Consider the following 16,049-nt stretch of genomic DNA (forward strand, 5'->3'; position numbering starts at 1 on the left):
TAATGAAACGGTGTCTCTAGCTTTTCGTCTCTTGCATTGACCTCCACTCCCTGAGCAAGTAGAAATTTGAGGCAATCTATGCTGCCGTGACTTGCAGAAATGTGCAAAGGGGTGAGACTCTTTTTTATTTTGAATGATTTAGCATTTAAGTTTGCACCATTTTCGTGTAAAATTTCTAGAGCTCTCGGTTGATTTAAAAGGCAGGCACCATGAGCAGCAGTCCATCCATCGAGGCAGAGGTGAGTCTTATTCGTCGCGTTTGGTATTTTTGATAGAAGTGTCCTCATGAGATCAACTTTCCCCTTACTTGCAGCGTGGAATAATGGTGAGTCTCCATCCTTATCTCTTTTTACATCTAAATTTTCTCCCATCAAATACAGAACCGTCTTTGTTTGTCCGCTCCGTGAAGCTATCTTTAACAGTCGCCTCCTCATTTCTAGTTTTCTTTCTTCGTTAGCTGTCATGTTTACTAGAATCTTGAGACATTCTAAGTGTCCTCGTCTTGCAGAATAGTCAGCTGGGATTCTTTGAATTTTGTCCTCCATGTAAATCATTTTAGGATAAGCATTTGCAACTATTTCGACAATTTTAAATAGATTTCTATCCGCTGCTAAATGTAAAATCGTGCTATCTTCTTCTATGCGGCAGTTATGTGGTTGAAGTAAATCCAGCCGGGCTCCCAATTTCAGTAGAAGCAGAGCAAGATTTTCATTGGAAATGCAGGCAGCGTACAGGGGGTAGTATTTGTACGTATTATTTCGAAAATCGTATTCGAACGGAGTGTTTAATAGGTCCTTAATATCACCAAAATTATTCTTTAACTTGGACTCAAAGAAGAGCTTGAACAAGCTGGCGTGGCCCTCTTTGCAGATATAGGACATCAAATCAATCTTGCGCTGCTGCAACTCAAAGCTCGTGATTGCTTCTATTTTGGTTGCTTCAACCTTTGCCTCTCTAGACGCTCCCAAAAAGTAACTGTCGATGAAAGCCCTAACCTGGTCGAATTTTCGTTGCAGTAATATGTCACTTAGCTGAAAATTGTCTATATACTGGCATAATGGATCTTCTGATTTACTCAAATTGTGACCACATTTTGATAGAAACAAGACGCTCAGAAGAAACTCTGCGTACGTTTCATGCTCAAATGTGACAGATTCGAGTTTCTTACTTTCTGGATTGATGGAAACTCTTAAAATGCCAATGTGGTTGATTTCGTGCTGCTTGCGGATAATTTCTCTAGATAACTTTTGGTCGTTAGGGAAGTATGATGATACTGTCAGTTCAATCATGAGATCCATTGCCTCTGACATAGATGATTCGTATTTCTTGTGTGACTTGTTCGTTCCGCAGTAACCCTCCAAATAAAACTCAATCTTGCTCATGACGAAGTGATGGTACAGGGAATGCAGACCACCGTCGAACGTATGCACTTGATCTCCAATTTCAGCAACCAACTTGAGTTGCATTGGCGTTCCTGTGAAATCGCTTTTTCCATCGCCGTTGAACTTATCCAACAATTCAGCGCACTCCTCACTATCTTTGAAAAGAAACATTCTCAAGAGCTTAATTTGCTCCTCCCGGGTCAGTGGATACATATCCAATAGTTCGAGCATGTCAATCTTCTTCCTAATGCTTTGCTCTCCGTGAATCCTGGTCGTAATCCATAAAGGTACGTTCGCTTTGTTTAACTGATGCAAAAGTTTGGAAGCGATATTTTCGTACTCCGGACATATTTCGTCAAAGCCGTCTGCGAGGACGAAAACATCGTGCTCACTTATCTTGCTCTTTATTGTTGATCCTTGGCTTGTCACCGAGTCTTTCGAGAAATTTGATGTACCAATCTGGCCCAGGCTTAAACTCTCCACAGGAATCGGCTTTTAATTCACGAAAGTACTGGCAGTATGTTTTGAAAGAAAAATGAATGACGAGAAATGTGTCTGGCAGTTTTTCCCGCAGTCTTTTGGCCAGCTCGTTTGTCGCCGCAGATTTTCCCATTCCGGCACCTGATCGAAGTAACCAAGAGCGGTTTATAGATCGATCATAAGGTTTCGTCGCCGCATCTTTTATTTTCATCACTAATTCCTCGAATGATGTCGTTTCTGCTTCTTTCACTTTCGTTGTGAAGGTAGGCTCTATGTAGACATTTCTGCAAGGTTGAAAGGTAAGCAGATGGCAAAACGTGCTAACCACCTGGAAATGTATTTCACCGTCTGGTTCTTTGTTTTGATGCAAAAGGTTCACAATCGCCTCTTGCAAACTAAGGTTACTTTTCAGCTCTGGATTCCGCAGCTCTTCTATCAATCCACTAAAGATGCTATTCTTCTCAGACTTAGCAGATCCGAAAAATGTAAATATTTCCCCGTGATTGTTTCCTTCCAACGTAAAGGCAGCTGGAGTCTAAAAATATTATTAGCATATTTCCACAACTTTTTCTCTTGTGCACAATCATACCAATCCAATCAAAGGACCGTCGTCTCTGTAGCCGCCGTCCAGAAAGAAGAACAATTTAGGCTTTCCAGCTAGATCGCTGGACTTGGTTCCAATAAATGAATGAGTTATCTCATTCGCAGCAACTTTTTTGTCTCTTGTGATATATGATGGTCAATCCCAGCTCAGGGTTATTAAGCAACCTTGCTAAAACGCAAATAACAATGGCTCCGTCTTCAGAGAGTCCTGAATTGTGGACTGAAGTTACTGAAATGCAAAAGAGTTCTTGTTGAAAAATACACTAATATATTTTAATATTTTATTATTTTAAGATATTATAAGATTTTAAGTAATTTTAATGCTATAAAATTTATTTTACCTTCTTGCACTACTTTAATCAAACGTTGCACACTGTACAATCTTGTTTCGAAATCTAAATTTTGGAAGCTGATCTGCATTTCTTTTGCTAAAAATACGTGCTTATCATCGTGGAAAATCAAAGCGCGTCCTCTTCTATATGGAAGTTTGTTGGTGGATCTCCATAAGTAATAGCGATTTTGTTCCTTTTTGACCAGCAGTTCAGGATCAGTTTTTGATTTGGCGTCTGTTTTTTCTACCATTGGAAAACTGTAATGTTTCATTATAGAAATACATATATATTTCATTTCTATAAGAATTATAAAATCTATTTGGAGTTTGGAGTAAATAAATTATTGATTGATTTAAAAGTGACTACTACCATAGACAAATCAATAAAAATGGAAGGCTAATTGGAGTTGAGGGGCTGTCAATTTTGTTGCTCGTTTCTCTTTTTGTTTGCTCAATCTGAAATGAGTGTAGACCGACGTTTTCTACGATCGCTGATTCAGCATTATCTGCAGCGTTTTTTAGGTTAAAAACTAAACGAGGCTTCCAGGGCCGAAACAGCCGTTGTACGGCACGAGAGCGTGTGATGCTATTTTTTTAATAATTAATATACCAATTAGCCTTCCATTCTTATTAATTTGCCTTTGGGATAGAGTATCCATTTTAAAATCAGTTAATATCGATATTTCATATTTATGTTTTCCCTATAACCTTGAAACGGTAAACTTCTTGTGGCTCGAGAACTGAAGCTGCGGAGTTTGGCCAAACGCTCCATTCATGGTAGCTTTCTCGCATATTCGCCACTTCACCCCAGTAAGGAAGATAATTAAATCCACGTCCTTCGTTATGCTGTCAAGCTCTTCGCAAAACCCCGTCACAAGCCAGGTTCCCAATCTGTTCCTCTGAGCCCTCACAGCTGCGCAATTGGTCCTATTTCAATATTTAATTGGTTGCTATAAACGTTAGTACCTTCAACTGTGGAATAGAAAATAATTAAATTTTCACAGTTGGGTTGAATAGAGAACCACATTGATTTATCATCCACTGGATTCTTCTCGAGGATTTCTTTGCTTGCCGGCAGGCGGATTTCATCACTTGTGCCGCGGCATGGCTACAAAATTCGTAAAAATTATTTTTATTTTCATATAAATAAATCATGTTTAACCATTATACTCACTCCGAAAAAGATAAGTTTGATGCAGTCTTGCAACTGAGGAATCACCTTGAGTCGATTCCACACATCATTAGTGTGGTACTCCTCGAAAGGTTGATTAGGATCGTTTGGTTTCTTCGCTAGATGGTCTGTGAAGATAGTTCCGCTTGAAGCACCGTGCGAAAGGATGAACAAAATAAACATTTCTGGTGTCTCGGCTTCTGCAGATTAATTAAAATAATATGTTATTTAACTGCGCAAGACAGCAATTACTGAATAGCGTTACCCTCTCCATTCACAGTAAAGAGTGAAAATAAATTGTCGCGATTTCCTAGAAGGCTTAAGATTTCTTCTTTTGTAATAGACTTTAAATCTTTGAATCGACATTTTCTTCTCGTGAATGTTGAGCATAGTTTGGAGACATCATCCTGGTTACCTTCTCTCACATCATCGGTATTCTTAAACTCGTGATGAATAACTAGCACCCAAGTTCTGAAAGAAGGGTGAGGTAATCGGCATTTTCAATTATTATTTTAAAAAAATCTGACCTTGCTGGGTTTTTACTTTGGTTTTGGAAGTATCCAAACGATATATCTTTGTCTTTTTCAACTTTGTCCATGTTGCATCTCTGGCTTTCAATATTTAAAAAGTCTCAACTTCCTAAGAAAAATTTATATGAGGCAATTTAGGCTGCTGATGATGCAAAAATAATCGGACTTGTCCTAGTAGATTGAAAGTGAAATTGTTTTAAATCTTCCAGCTTTGACCTAATGTGGTCATCTTTTCGCCTCCCCGCACCGAGGCCTTTTATTGGAACGCCAGACATTTGTCTGTAAAGCCGCTGGAAAGGTGAAACCAGCAAGTGGCGAGTCAGCGCCGGTGCGCCTCCCAGCCTGTTCAGCTATTTGAGCATTTTAACCAGTCACTCAATAATTATTCGCGACATGTTTCGGCTCCAACTGGTACCCTAATTTTAACACGTAGGCTTTGAAGCCCTAAAATACACGTACGTCCCATTATTTCTCCATCATCAGAAAAGTCTTACTCGAGTGAAAATGTCAAATCACAAAAATCACAATAAATTTATTTTAATTATTTAATCGTTGTATAATTTAATACTAGCTTAACACTTCCGGCATAAGTTTAATCACTTATCAATTTACCTTAAACTGGAGCAGGCTAGAAATTCGAGCAATCTTCTCTGAAATTGAAGTTTGACTGCCCTACAAAATCATCGGTATAGCTTCATCAAACTTAGACTTTTTCACTGATAACTATAGCCGCAGCGTCATGTCTCTTTTGACGCAATAATAACGCAACAACCTTGATGGTGCATGTCATCATGCATATAATTTAATGACAAGAATTTAGGAAAACAAAAAAAAACATCGAAAGCTTAACAATATTTATATTTACAATTTATAAAATCTAAACAATTAGATATTTTATCCATATAGGCAATTATCTCTTAAACAGGTTCTGAATTTCCTGCAGAGATTTGCCTCTGGTTTCAGGAAGAATAAGATACACAAAAAGTGTTCCTGTAGCAGAGACACAGCCGAAAACGAGGAAAACTTCGCCTTCGCCAAAAAGGCTTATAGCAAATGGGTAGATCTTGACAACAGTAAAAATGTAGATATAAGCAACGCTTGAGAGCAAGCCTGAAGCCAGCCCACGGCAGTTTGCAGGGATAATTTCGCCCAACATCACCCAAGGTATTGAGAAAAAACCTGGAAAATTGAAAAATATTTCATTATATGATTGGAAAATCTTTGCTGAACTACATCGTGCCTTTAAAAAATGTTTAAGACCAAAGCTAGGCTATGTTGAGGAAGATTTGGACGTCCTAGTCAAATTATTTAGTTTTCTTTCACTGCCACTAAATTTTATCCGTCAAACGTTTAAACCTAATTTTATTATCTCTCAGAATATTTAATTTAAAAAATTAAAATCATTTGTCAATTTCAATCAGATTTTTCACATACGGCTTACCGAAAGTGTTGAAAGCAATAAAGGTGGCAACGCAGGCGAGGGAGGCGAAGAGGGGTGGCGTGCCGGTGGCGAGGACAACGATGCCGAGGGCAGTCATACTGACGGCCATGCCCGCGCCTGAGATGATGGTGACGGTGCGGCGGCCGACTCTGGACAGCAGGCAGCAGCTCAGGCAGACGACCAGTAGGCGGGTGGCACCGATCACAATAGCTGCCTGGTTGGTGCTCAGCACGCCGTCGCCGGACGACTCGAACATTTGCACCGTGTAGAAGGTGACAGCGTTCATGCCGCAAAACTGCTGGAAGGTGAAGAAGGCCAGCATGATGAGCAGCGGCCGCCGGGAGGTGCGTGACAACAGACACTGCCACGCAGACAACTCTGCAGTTTCGGCTTTTGAATCGCTTCTGGAATGGAAATTTTCAGCGATGAGAGATGAAATTAATTTAAAAAAAGACATATTTTCTTTTATAGAAAACCCCTCCAGTTTGCAAAGTTCCGTTTATGGGTTCAATTGGTAGCGAAAAATAATACTACAATATATCGACCGGACCTAATCCTGCACGAAAAAAATATCGGAGAAAAATCTACACATTTTTTGCCAAAATATGAAAATTTAATTCAAGCTGATGAAGCTATTGTTTATAAAAGGGTTGCTTTCGAAAGTTCGCAGTTGCAGATGCATAATTATGTGACCCAATATTCCATTGAATGCATAACCACTTATGCCCTTCAAACTGAAACCTACGTGCACGTGCGACTTTCAATTTGTTTCGCCAATTTTTTTAATAAAAGTATACGCGTCAGTGAAACGTACTTACGTAGAAATTTGAGGATCTTCACCGCCACTGCTCTTGCCGAACCACTGCAGTGCTTTCTTCATTTCTTCCGTCCTACCCTTCGCCCTGAGCCACGCAGGGCTCTCAGGCAGGACGAACAGCACCACAAGGTTCACCAACGGCACTAGGGCGCCAAATGTCGCCACCAGGTTCCACTGCAGGCCTAACGCGCCCAGCATATACACTTGCAACAAACCAATCGCAAAAGTCACGCTCGGCACCGAGCCGAGGACGTTTCGCAGACTCGGCGTTGTCACCTCGCTGATGTACACCTGAGGAAAATGAAAACAAAGAATGGCTAATGACTCACACAGAACGATTGAATTTCATTATTTTGTATGTTTAAAACTTATTTTATAGCACCACTAAAAATCAAACATAATAGAGTTCCAATCTTCAATTTATCGGGTAAAACACTTTAAAATTTTGGTACACAATAGTATTCAAATTTATATTTCATCCCATTTTAGTGATAATATATAGCAGCCTTTTTAAATTTTAAAAAGTTCCGGTAATAATTATGCGGTAAAAAATGATTCCCCGTCTGAGATATTAAGATTAAATTTTTATATTAATGAAGACCAAAAAGACTTAGTTATTTATTATTAAAAAAACCAGAGACGGTGAGATTTTTGCTCGAAAAATGCTTATGATCGGAATGGTACTTAACATTTATTAAGAAAATGGATCGATTAAATTTGTTGAATTTGAAACCAATAATCATCTTGGATTTACTCCCTTTTAAAAATCATTCTATTTCAAATTTTTACAAATTTTACTGAATTTAAAATGTGAGTTAACTGTAATATTCACTTGTATTGTGGAGTCAATCATTCCAACGCCGAGTCCAGAAAGAAGGCGCCCTGCATAAATGTAGTACACATTGGGCGCGAAAGCAACGAACAGCCAGCCGATGATGCGGGGCACGCACTGCAGCTGCATGGACCGCTTTCGGCCCACGTTGTCCATCAGGTAACTGATCAACATGCTTCCAATGGCACAGCTTAGAGCAGGCAAACTTGCTGCGGATTTTGCAAACGCCAATGTAATTTAATTTCAAAAGAAGAAGCTCATTAACTTGCAAATGGAATATTAATTTACCTATCCATGAGGCCTCATCTTCCGTGATAGGGAACCAGCTCTCTTGATGCTGCATTTGCGGCAGCGCGATCGCCGAAAAGCCGAAAATCAAGCCATTGTCAAATGATGACATGGACCCCAACAGACATGTAAAAATCTGCTCTTGTACTCATGTTAGAATTACTGAAATTAAAACTTCAGCGCTTATTAAGCTCACCTCTTTAATTGCAGAACGCATCCTTTCGCTTTTCTCGGCGTCAGCAAGTGTGTGCAACAAATCCAAACAATTATTCCACCGTGCGTGCTAAAACGCTTGCCTTCTTATTTCATGTTCTTTGAATAACACACGAAGTTGTCACATGTTGCGCTCAACTTTGCAAAAATTGGAAAACGTGTGACTTGCTTAACGGTCCGGATTGTTTGCTCTGGCGCCTCCGAACAGTTTTATGGCACCTCGCTATTGTGATTTTGCACCAACGACCTTGCCCGCAGCGAGAACAACAGATAAATTGATCATATCTGCTATCTGCTGTTGAACCACATAATTCTTGAGCGAAACACGGACAAAACATCTTGTTTACTGCTGTCAAATTGGCACGACAATAAATAATAATTTTTTCTTTTGTACAATTTGCCTTTATTTCAGATACAAAATTTTAAATGAAGAGAATTTAAAAAAGTCCCTTATAAGGAATAGCACACGATTGAAAGGCCCAACCCGCAATGACTTAGGTGAAAAGAAAACCATTTCCCAAAACTAAACACAAGTTGTACAAAATTTACATATATTATTTGAAATAAAATTTATAATGGTATAAACCTGACAATTTCAACAACAATTAATATGTGAAAGAATCCTATCCAGCTGCGGCACCAAATTCAACGGGTGCAACTTCTCGGGCAGGCAGCTAAAAGCAATTCAAGATAAGCTTCTGCTGCAATGTTTAAAACTGCAGATTGAATACCTTGAGCTGTGGTATGGTGTTTTGTGCAAAGTGAACAGCATCCGCGATGGTAGGGAAAAGAGGCAGCGCGTCTTCGCCTTCTGTGTAGCCGCACTTTTTGATTTGCTCAAAAACAGGACCTTAAAAAGCATATAATTATATTTGTTTCAAAAAAGAAATTTTTTAATTTTAATTCCGTCTTACCTAGACAACCAGTAATATATACTGGAATGTCTACTTCTTTGTACTCGGTGTAAACTTTCTTCAGGGCACCACTGCCAGCTGGATCGATACTGCTCATTGAATAGAAGTCCAAAATAATGCAGTAGGTCTGCAAATTGAAAATTAATATCCGTATATTTTAGAACTAAAAATTTGCTAATTTGTTCACCTTCTGCGGAACATTTATTTCGGTGTGATCACCAACAAATGCAATATTAGTTGTTCCTTCCACTCTTGAGGTGCTTGCCTCTGCCATTCCTCCATGCTGCATTAAATACATTTATTGTAAATTTTATTAAAACTCGATTAAAGTAGCCAATAGTCTATTACCTGTTTTTTGAGCATCTTCTCGGTTTTCTTCATTTCCCGATTCTTTCTTCTTTTCTCTTTTTGGGCATTTATTCCGCTTAGCCTGGCAACTTCTTCCCTCAAGTGGCCCCTTATATTTTAATCAAAAAATGGAGATGCCATGATTGGGGTATTTTCAATAATGCTCAACTTTTACATATATATAATTGATATATCAATGAAACCTTACATTAATTATATATAAATATATATATATATATATATATATATATATATATATATATATATATATATATATATATATATATATATATAATGTAAGGTTTCATTAAAGTTCTCTCTACGGAGTGAAATGAAAAGATTATATTTTAATTGCAGTTGTGATATCACAAATAGTATGGAATAAGGTTAAATTAATTTTGAAATTAAAATTAAATTTTTTTCATTTCATACCTTGTCGCAAAGTTAATGGCTCCCTGGTAGCGAATGATCTTGACTCCTGAAAGTTGCTTGGCTGCTCTGTACCTGTTGACGTCGAGATAGAGGTCTGTCCCTGGAATATTGCCCACCAGACAGGTGTAGGCCTTCAGACCCTGAAGGAAGATGGCGCCGATGGAGAGGATGATGCCAATGAGCAGGCCGTAGTCGATATCGATTATCACTACACAAAGGAACACGATGATCCAAACTAAACCGTCGAGACGAGAGTGGCGCCAGAAACGTGGCAGGTCGGTCACTTGCATCAGGATTTTTCGCAGGGCAAACATGATGATGGATGCCAACACTGACTGTAATAAGGGAATTATTTTTTATTTAGAAAAATAGTATGAAGTTTGTGTAAGTTAATAATTTTTTTAGTTTTATACAACTTTAAATAAACCTGACCATTTTTTTTATTTTACCTGCGGTAAAGGCTCAAAAAAGTCTGCTATCCACAATAAAACTATGACTATGATGCCCGCAGCTATGAGAGCAGTGAACTGCGTTTTCCCACCGACACCCCTGAGCACCATACTCCTGGACAGAGAGGCACCGTAAACAATGCAGGCGAAGATCGAGCCAAAAAAGTTGCCTACGGCCTGGAATGAAACCAAATTTCTACCGGTTTACTCAAGAAAATAGTACAATTTTACATGGGCAAGGAATTCCTGGTTTGGATCGACCTCATAGTTTTCTCCTTCAGCCAAAATAAATGCCATCGACATTGAAACTGCGTAGGCCACAACGGCGGTCACAAAACTATTCAGCAAGAGTTCCTTGAACAGGTACAAATAGGGAAACGTCGGGCCAGGAATTCTGTAGGCATAAAAGCAGAAGCGATATAAAAGTAAAGTGCGCTGCATGACCAATCACAGTTAAAATAGGGCACGCGGACAAAAAGAAACGCAACCTCTTTGCGGGGAAATATCTTTTAAATGTATGCAAAATTTGCTGTTTAGGAAAAAAATGAATTTGAATATTTAATAAAATCTAAGAAAAACTTAATCTCTGTACTCTGTGGAAAATTAAATCTGGAGATTTTTAGCTATTATATAGTGAAAATTATATGAGGAAAATTCAAATGACGACACGTTCTCGTAATGTACAGCAGGAAATTTCCCTTGATTGATTCTCATTTCAGAAAACTCACAATTTTTATTTCTTTGAAATTAGCTTTTCATAGATGACGATTGAGGGTATTTTTGGGCAGGTAAATTTTCGTGATGGAAGGTTAAAATCACATGTAGGTCGCGAGGAGTGGCGAGATACCGTCATTCGTATCCTAATTTTGATTTTACAATCAAATCAGCAACTGGATGTTTTGTATTTAAAAAATATTTTGGAGACAACATTTCACTCTGACATATAGCTAACCAAGTTAGTTGAGCTTACCCTTTCGGAATGAAGCCAATGTCCACAGTGTGATAATTTTTCTTGAGCTCAAGACCTGTTGCTGCAAAAACACCTGCCACAATCAACACCAGTTCCATGGGGAATGGGATTTTAGTATATTTCTCCAGCCATGGCTAAAAACCGTAATGGGACGTTATTAAAATTAAGCAGAATAAATTTCATAATAACTTTATATAGAATTTGAAAGTGAAACCACACAATACCTTCAAAACGTAAAAGTTAAATATTAGTACAGCCAGGCAAATAACAGTTAGGATGATTGCAGTAAAAATTGCTGGTCTGGTATATTCCGTTGAGTAGATAAGCAGTTTGAACATGTCGATCCAGGTCTATAAAATTTTTTAAGTGTTTATGTTGAAAAAGGTGTAAATAATAATTCTTACATATATGATATTCAAAGGACCGGAGTATCTCTTGGGCTTGACACCGACTGCTGCCTTAATCTGCGAGGTGAAAATGTGCACACCGGCGCCGCAGATGAAGCCGTTGACCAGTGCGTCCGACAAAAGAGAGCAGACGATGCCCATCCGAAAGAAGTACATGATGAACTGAAATACAGAATTGTATTTATTGTGATTTATATTGGGATGACTGGCTCTCACGTGGAAAAAGGAGACTATCAGCGTAACAGACGTGCCGACCTCTATATCTGTATACATCACGTTCTTCTCAATCCATGTTCCGTTTACCTCCATGGACACAGTATGTGTGAAAGCAGGATTTTTAGAAAATTCTGCTACAGAACGCCCAACCAGAAGTGTAATCACAGCAAATGTACCTAAAAATTTTAATATTTGGTTTCTGAGAGACAAAAGATTCGTCCTTCCGTGGATTTATTTAAATATTTTTTTTTCAAAGATTACCCCGTGAGCCACATGCAAAGGCAACGAATATATTTTTAAATCTTTCTTGGCAGCTTTGCGTACCCATGGAATTGTGTCTTGAAGTTCCGAAGAAGAAGTAGGCAATGTTAGGAAAGAGGGCCATATAAATGCCCGTGACGGCTGGCACGCCGGCCAGAAGGGCGTACCCTAGACCCTGAGGAATGTGCATGATGGCGACGGTGACCCCTGCGATCACGTCGCATGGAAAGTCCAGTTTCCAATCGTATGATGGCAGCCATTGGAATATGGGGAAGATTCCGCGAATTATTTTCAAAGGCCGAACATCACCACAGTTGCTTTTGAAGAAATGCTTGATTCCTGCAACGAAAAACTTTTGAGCAACTTCTTTTTATACATCTGGCAAGCTAACTATTGATCTTCGGTTTGGCGTAGTCCGTTGCCTCGTGCAGATTTTCCTGGCTGTAGTATGGTCTGTTGATATGAAGATCAGATGTGTGAGGGTGGTAGTAAACTGATGGCTCAGTGAGAGCCATTGCTGTTACAAACAGAAAGCCAATATTAAAACACTTATTCCAGATTGAGTAGGTCAGTATTTGGAATTTATATATAAATTTTAAAGATTTAAGATTTTAGAAAACAGTTTGGGCGCTTTTTCGTGCTTTTGAATTGCCTGCTGATTGTGAGAGGGCAATGCTTTTCCGAAACTTTCCTGTGTTTTATATTTCTGTATAGGTTCCGCAAAGATGTTAATTTATTATTGCATAAGTATGGAGTTTGGTTTCTCATATAGGTTATTCCTTCAAACTTCAAATCAACTTAACTACGTATCCATTAGACAGTTTATTGCGAAAAGTTATTTTATACCTGCTAAAATAGGGATTTTAAAACCATACACCATCCAATGATAGGGGTTTCGTATCTTTTTTTAAACCAAATCTTGCAAGAAATAGTATCGATTTGATTTTAGTATAACGCGCGCATTACAGTACAGTTAACATTTTGACTATTGTACTTGAAGGACATTTGAACAACAAACCACCTACAACGTAGACATTCTTGAAAAATGCCAAATGAAGGCAGAGAAGCACGCAAGGTTTGTCATAAATGGTCAGATGAACTTAAATGCGGGGTTAGCTCCTCAGCCCCTATGGGCAGGAAGCTTATGAGTTATTAGGGTTGCAACTAATATAATAGCCGTGACTAGAGATTAGCAGGACATTTCTGTAGGAATATATAAAAATTAACGGTCCGCCACACACCGAGGAAGCTGCATTTAATTTTTTTCTGACAACCGTGATAACCTTAACCATCCCATCAACGTGTTTTTATAACACTTTAATTGTAAATTCTCATAAAAAAATAGGTAATTTATGTTGACTATTGGGAAAATTCTAGTCATTTAAGCAATTCAGCTCGCGGTAAATTATTAAACACTCGTCTTGATTTTGGTTGCGGCTCAATATTGCTAGCGGATGAAAAAGTACTGCGCCGCTTCATCGCCATTTCTCTAATGACCACAGAGATAATAGGAAGAAAAAGGTTTCAATCCATCGACTCCCAAAACGTGTGTAGTTTTCACTTTTTAGAAAATTAATGAATTAATGTGCATCCACGAGTGATTTGTGCTTTTAAGCATCTCGGCGATTTACAGTAGAGAGCAGACATGGAAATGCAACCTAAGGCTCAGCATCGCCCGCATCGCATATGTGTTAGTTTTTGTTGATTGATGTTGATCTTTTTTGCACTTTTTATCCCTGTCCGAGGACCGGGAAGAGCGCGCACTGTGCTAGCACGGATGCTGAAACCCGGGTCCCAATAACACCGCGAACGGATAACATGGGCACACGAGGCCGCACAGGGACCCAGCCCACTGAAGGGCCACTTGCCTCCGCACCGAGGACTTTTTTTAATTGAATCTTGATTTCCTTTATCATCTAGTGAGCGTCGCGAGAGGATTTTAATGATTTTATTATTAAACAATCCAAATCCATACATTTAAACAACCCCCTAATATTGTAGGATAAATATTTTCTCGTCGACAATAGAGCACGCCGGGAAGTCAAGAGAATAGAGATAAATTATTTTGACGCAAACAGAGCCAGGTATGCGGTCGTTTTTTTCGTGATAGTATCCGTCAACGTGACAAGAATGTTGCAAAATAAGTCCGTGTGAGAGCTAACTTTTTTCGTAGAATTGCGTCCGCGCGTGCTTGAACTTTCTCGCCGTGTTATTTAAAAGGGTAGCATCTCCAAGTTAACCAAAGCGCGGGTTTGAAATTTTTACGAGGTGGTTCACAAGGCTGAAATTGATTTCCAAATTTGCTAGGCTCAATTTCCGAATTCATTTAGCCTCGTCACAATCCACTAAATCAAACGTACAAAAATTGATCTACTGCACTGTGAAATCATAGCATGCACAAAAGTTTCGTTTATTTGCCTCTTGTCGTTAGTTAAAAAATAATTATTTTTCACTGTGTTCCTTTCAATTCAAGCCAATTCAAAATTGTTTTACATATACCATGTAATTCTCTGCTGGTGCTCATTAAACTTTCTAAATTTATTTTTCAATGAAATAAATAAATGCATGCGGAGCCATCAAATGTCAAATCACTAATACTATTTTTTATGTATTACCCTTATATTAATTGTGTTATAAGGACATGATCAGACAGCTAATAATAAGCTTTATCAATCCAAATAAAATTGTACAATCCAAAGATCGATCAATTGCTGTATAAGGACACTGCTGCATATATATTCAGCCTACCTGATATTGATATCGCTCACAAAGACCGTTCAAATTCACTCTGCTCCTTTTTGATTCCGATTTCCCCGAGCTGTGGTGGACGACTGACTTGTTTATGCAAAAGAGCTCACTTTTTAAGCTATCGTCACTAATTTGTAAATCGCCTTTTTCGAAACGCCATAATCCTCCAGATAAAACCTCCCTCTATCAGTTAGTTGCGAACCGCGGGTGGTCAATTCTGACAATTATGTATTTGAACTAACAACACATGCTAAATGTTTGTGTGTTTTTTACTCGCAAGACGTCAGAATCGCGTAAATCCTTACGAGGGGGAAGGGGATCTTCCGCCAACTTTCTTCGTTTATCGCAATATTGTTTTACGCACCGCACATATTTTGTTTTTGACCTAAATGTTATGTTCAAATCAAACGCAAGCTGTTCTTAATTGCCACGATTGAGTTAAGTCTTGAAATTAAAAATTATGCTTCTTTCAACCCAACACACAGCTTTTGAATTTCAGAATAATTATTGTAAAAATTATCTTTAGAACTTGCAATGTGCTTTTTTCTTCCTCATATCATTTGCTTCAGAACCCTCATCCCTTTGCCTTCACAGTTTTACCCTAAACTCCTTTCCGACGCACATTCAACGACCTGGATCATCGTGATGTACAAGAAGATGAAAGACGATGATGATTTATTGATGAATGAATTTTATTAAAAAAGATTGAGTAAAACCTATAATAATTTTTGGGTAGTGCCTTCAACAACAGACCAACCAGATAAGGTCTTGGTATAACCCAAAATATTCTGCTTCTTTCACATGCGCCTCGCAAAGGTAGTAAAACTGTGCCGCTGAACAGTCAAGTAGAGCGGGTAGCCTATCATTTATCAATCATCTCAATTATTCCTCATTCCTATCGCATTCTTGCCTTTTTTCATGCACTTTAAAACGTAAAATAATGCGTTTAAAAAAAATATATGTTTTAGGAAATAAAAAATATCTTTCCAAATTTGGCATTTGAAATGTAGGATTATATAGCTTTTGCATTGCATAAAAAATCCTGCATTGATCCAGAGTAACTCTGATTAATTTGACCTATATTGGAGGTGATGGGGCATGGCTGTCAGGAGCTAAAACATGACCATTCTGGCTCCCAAATTCCATCTCATTCACAATTTTGTTTAAAAAAGCTCTGATTATTTCCTAGATTTTCTTTTTTTTATCATAAATTTAA

At 38.4% G+C, this 16,049-nt stretch overlaps 3 protein-coding genes across 3 annotated transcripts; all 3 read right to left on the bottom strand.

Moving 5' to 3' along the window:
• Positions 1-1,823: 1,823 nt before the first annotated feature.
• LOC135946784 (uncharacterized) lies at positions 1,824-4,713 on the bottom strand. Its single transcript, XM_065495150.1, has 8 exons — positions 4,495-4,713; positions 4,233-4,438; positions 3,971-4,167; positions 3,763-3,904; positions 3,505-3,709; positions 2,807-3,054; positions 2,452-2,694; positions 1,824-2,397 (listed from the first exon to the last, which is right to left on the bottom strand). The coding sequence occupies exons 1-7, from the start codon at positions 4,563-4,565 to the stop codon at positions 2,561-2,563; spliced, it is 1,203 nt and encodes a 400-aa protein (XP_065351222.1). The 5' UTR covers positions 4,566-4,713; the 3' UTR covers positions 1,824-2,397; positions 2,452-2,560.
• Positions 4,714-5,334: 621 nt separating this feature from the next.
• On the bottom strand, positions 5,335-8,290 carry LOC135946570 (facilitated trehalose transporter Tret1-like). The gene is made up of 6 exons (XM_065494846.1): positions 8,072-8,290; positions 7,876-8,011; positions 7,588-7,796; positions 6,757-7,046; positions 5,939-6,342; positions 5,335-5,676 (listed from the first exon to the last, which is right to left on the bottom strand). Exons 1-6 carry the CDS (start codon positions 8,090-8,092, stop codon positions 5,408-5,410), a joined length of 1,329 nt encoding a protein of 442 aa, XP_065350918.1. The 5' UTR covers positions 8,093-8,290; the 3' UTR covers positions 5,335-5,407.
• Positions 8,291-8,467: 177 nt separating this feature from the next.
• On the bottom strand, positions 8,468-14,955 carry LOC135946569 (prestin-like). Its single transcript, XM_065494845.1, has 15 exons — positions 14,834-14,955; positions 12,477-12,602; positions 12,149-12,424; positions 11,825-12,000; positions 11,606-11,770; positions 11,426-11,551; positions 11,202-11,335; positions 10,463-10,625; positions 10,232-10,408; positions 9,783-10,117; positions 9,351-9,459; positions 9,190-9,285; positions 9,003-9,129; positions 8,820-8,938; positions 8,468-8,762 (listed from the first exon to the last, which is right to left on the bottom strand). The coding sequence occupies exons 2-15, from the start codon at positions 12,598-12,600 to the stop codon at positions 8,712-8,714; spliced, it is 2,178 nt and encodes a 725-aa protein (XP_065350917.1). The 5' UTR covers positions 12,601-12,602; positions 14,834-14,955; the 3' UTR covers positions 8,468-8,711.
• Between the last annotated feature and the right edge of the window lie 1,094 nt (positions 14,956-16,049).

The sequence above is a fragment of the Cloeon dipterum genome, chromosome X (assembly GCF_949628265.1).
Source record: "Cloeon dipterum chromosome X, ieCloDipt1.1, whole genome shotgun sequence".
NCBI lineage: Eukaryota > Metazoa > Arthropoda > Insecta > Ephemeroptera > Baetidae > Cloeon > Cloeon dipterum.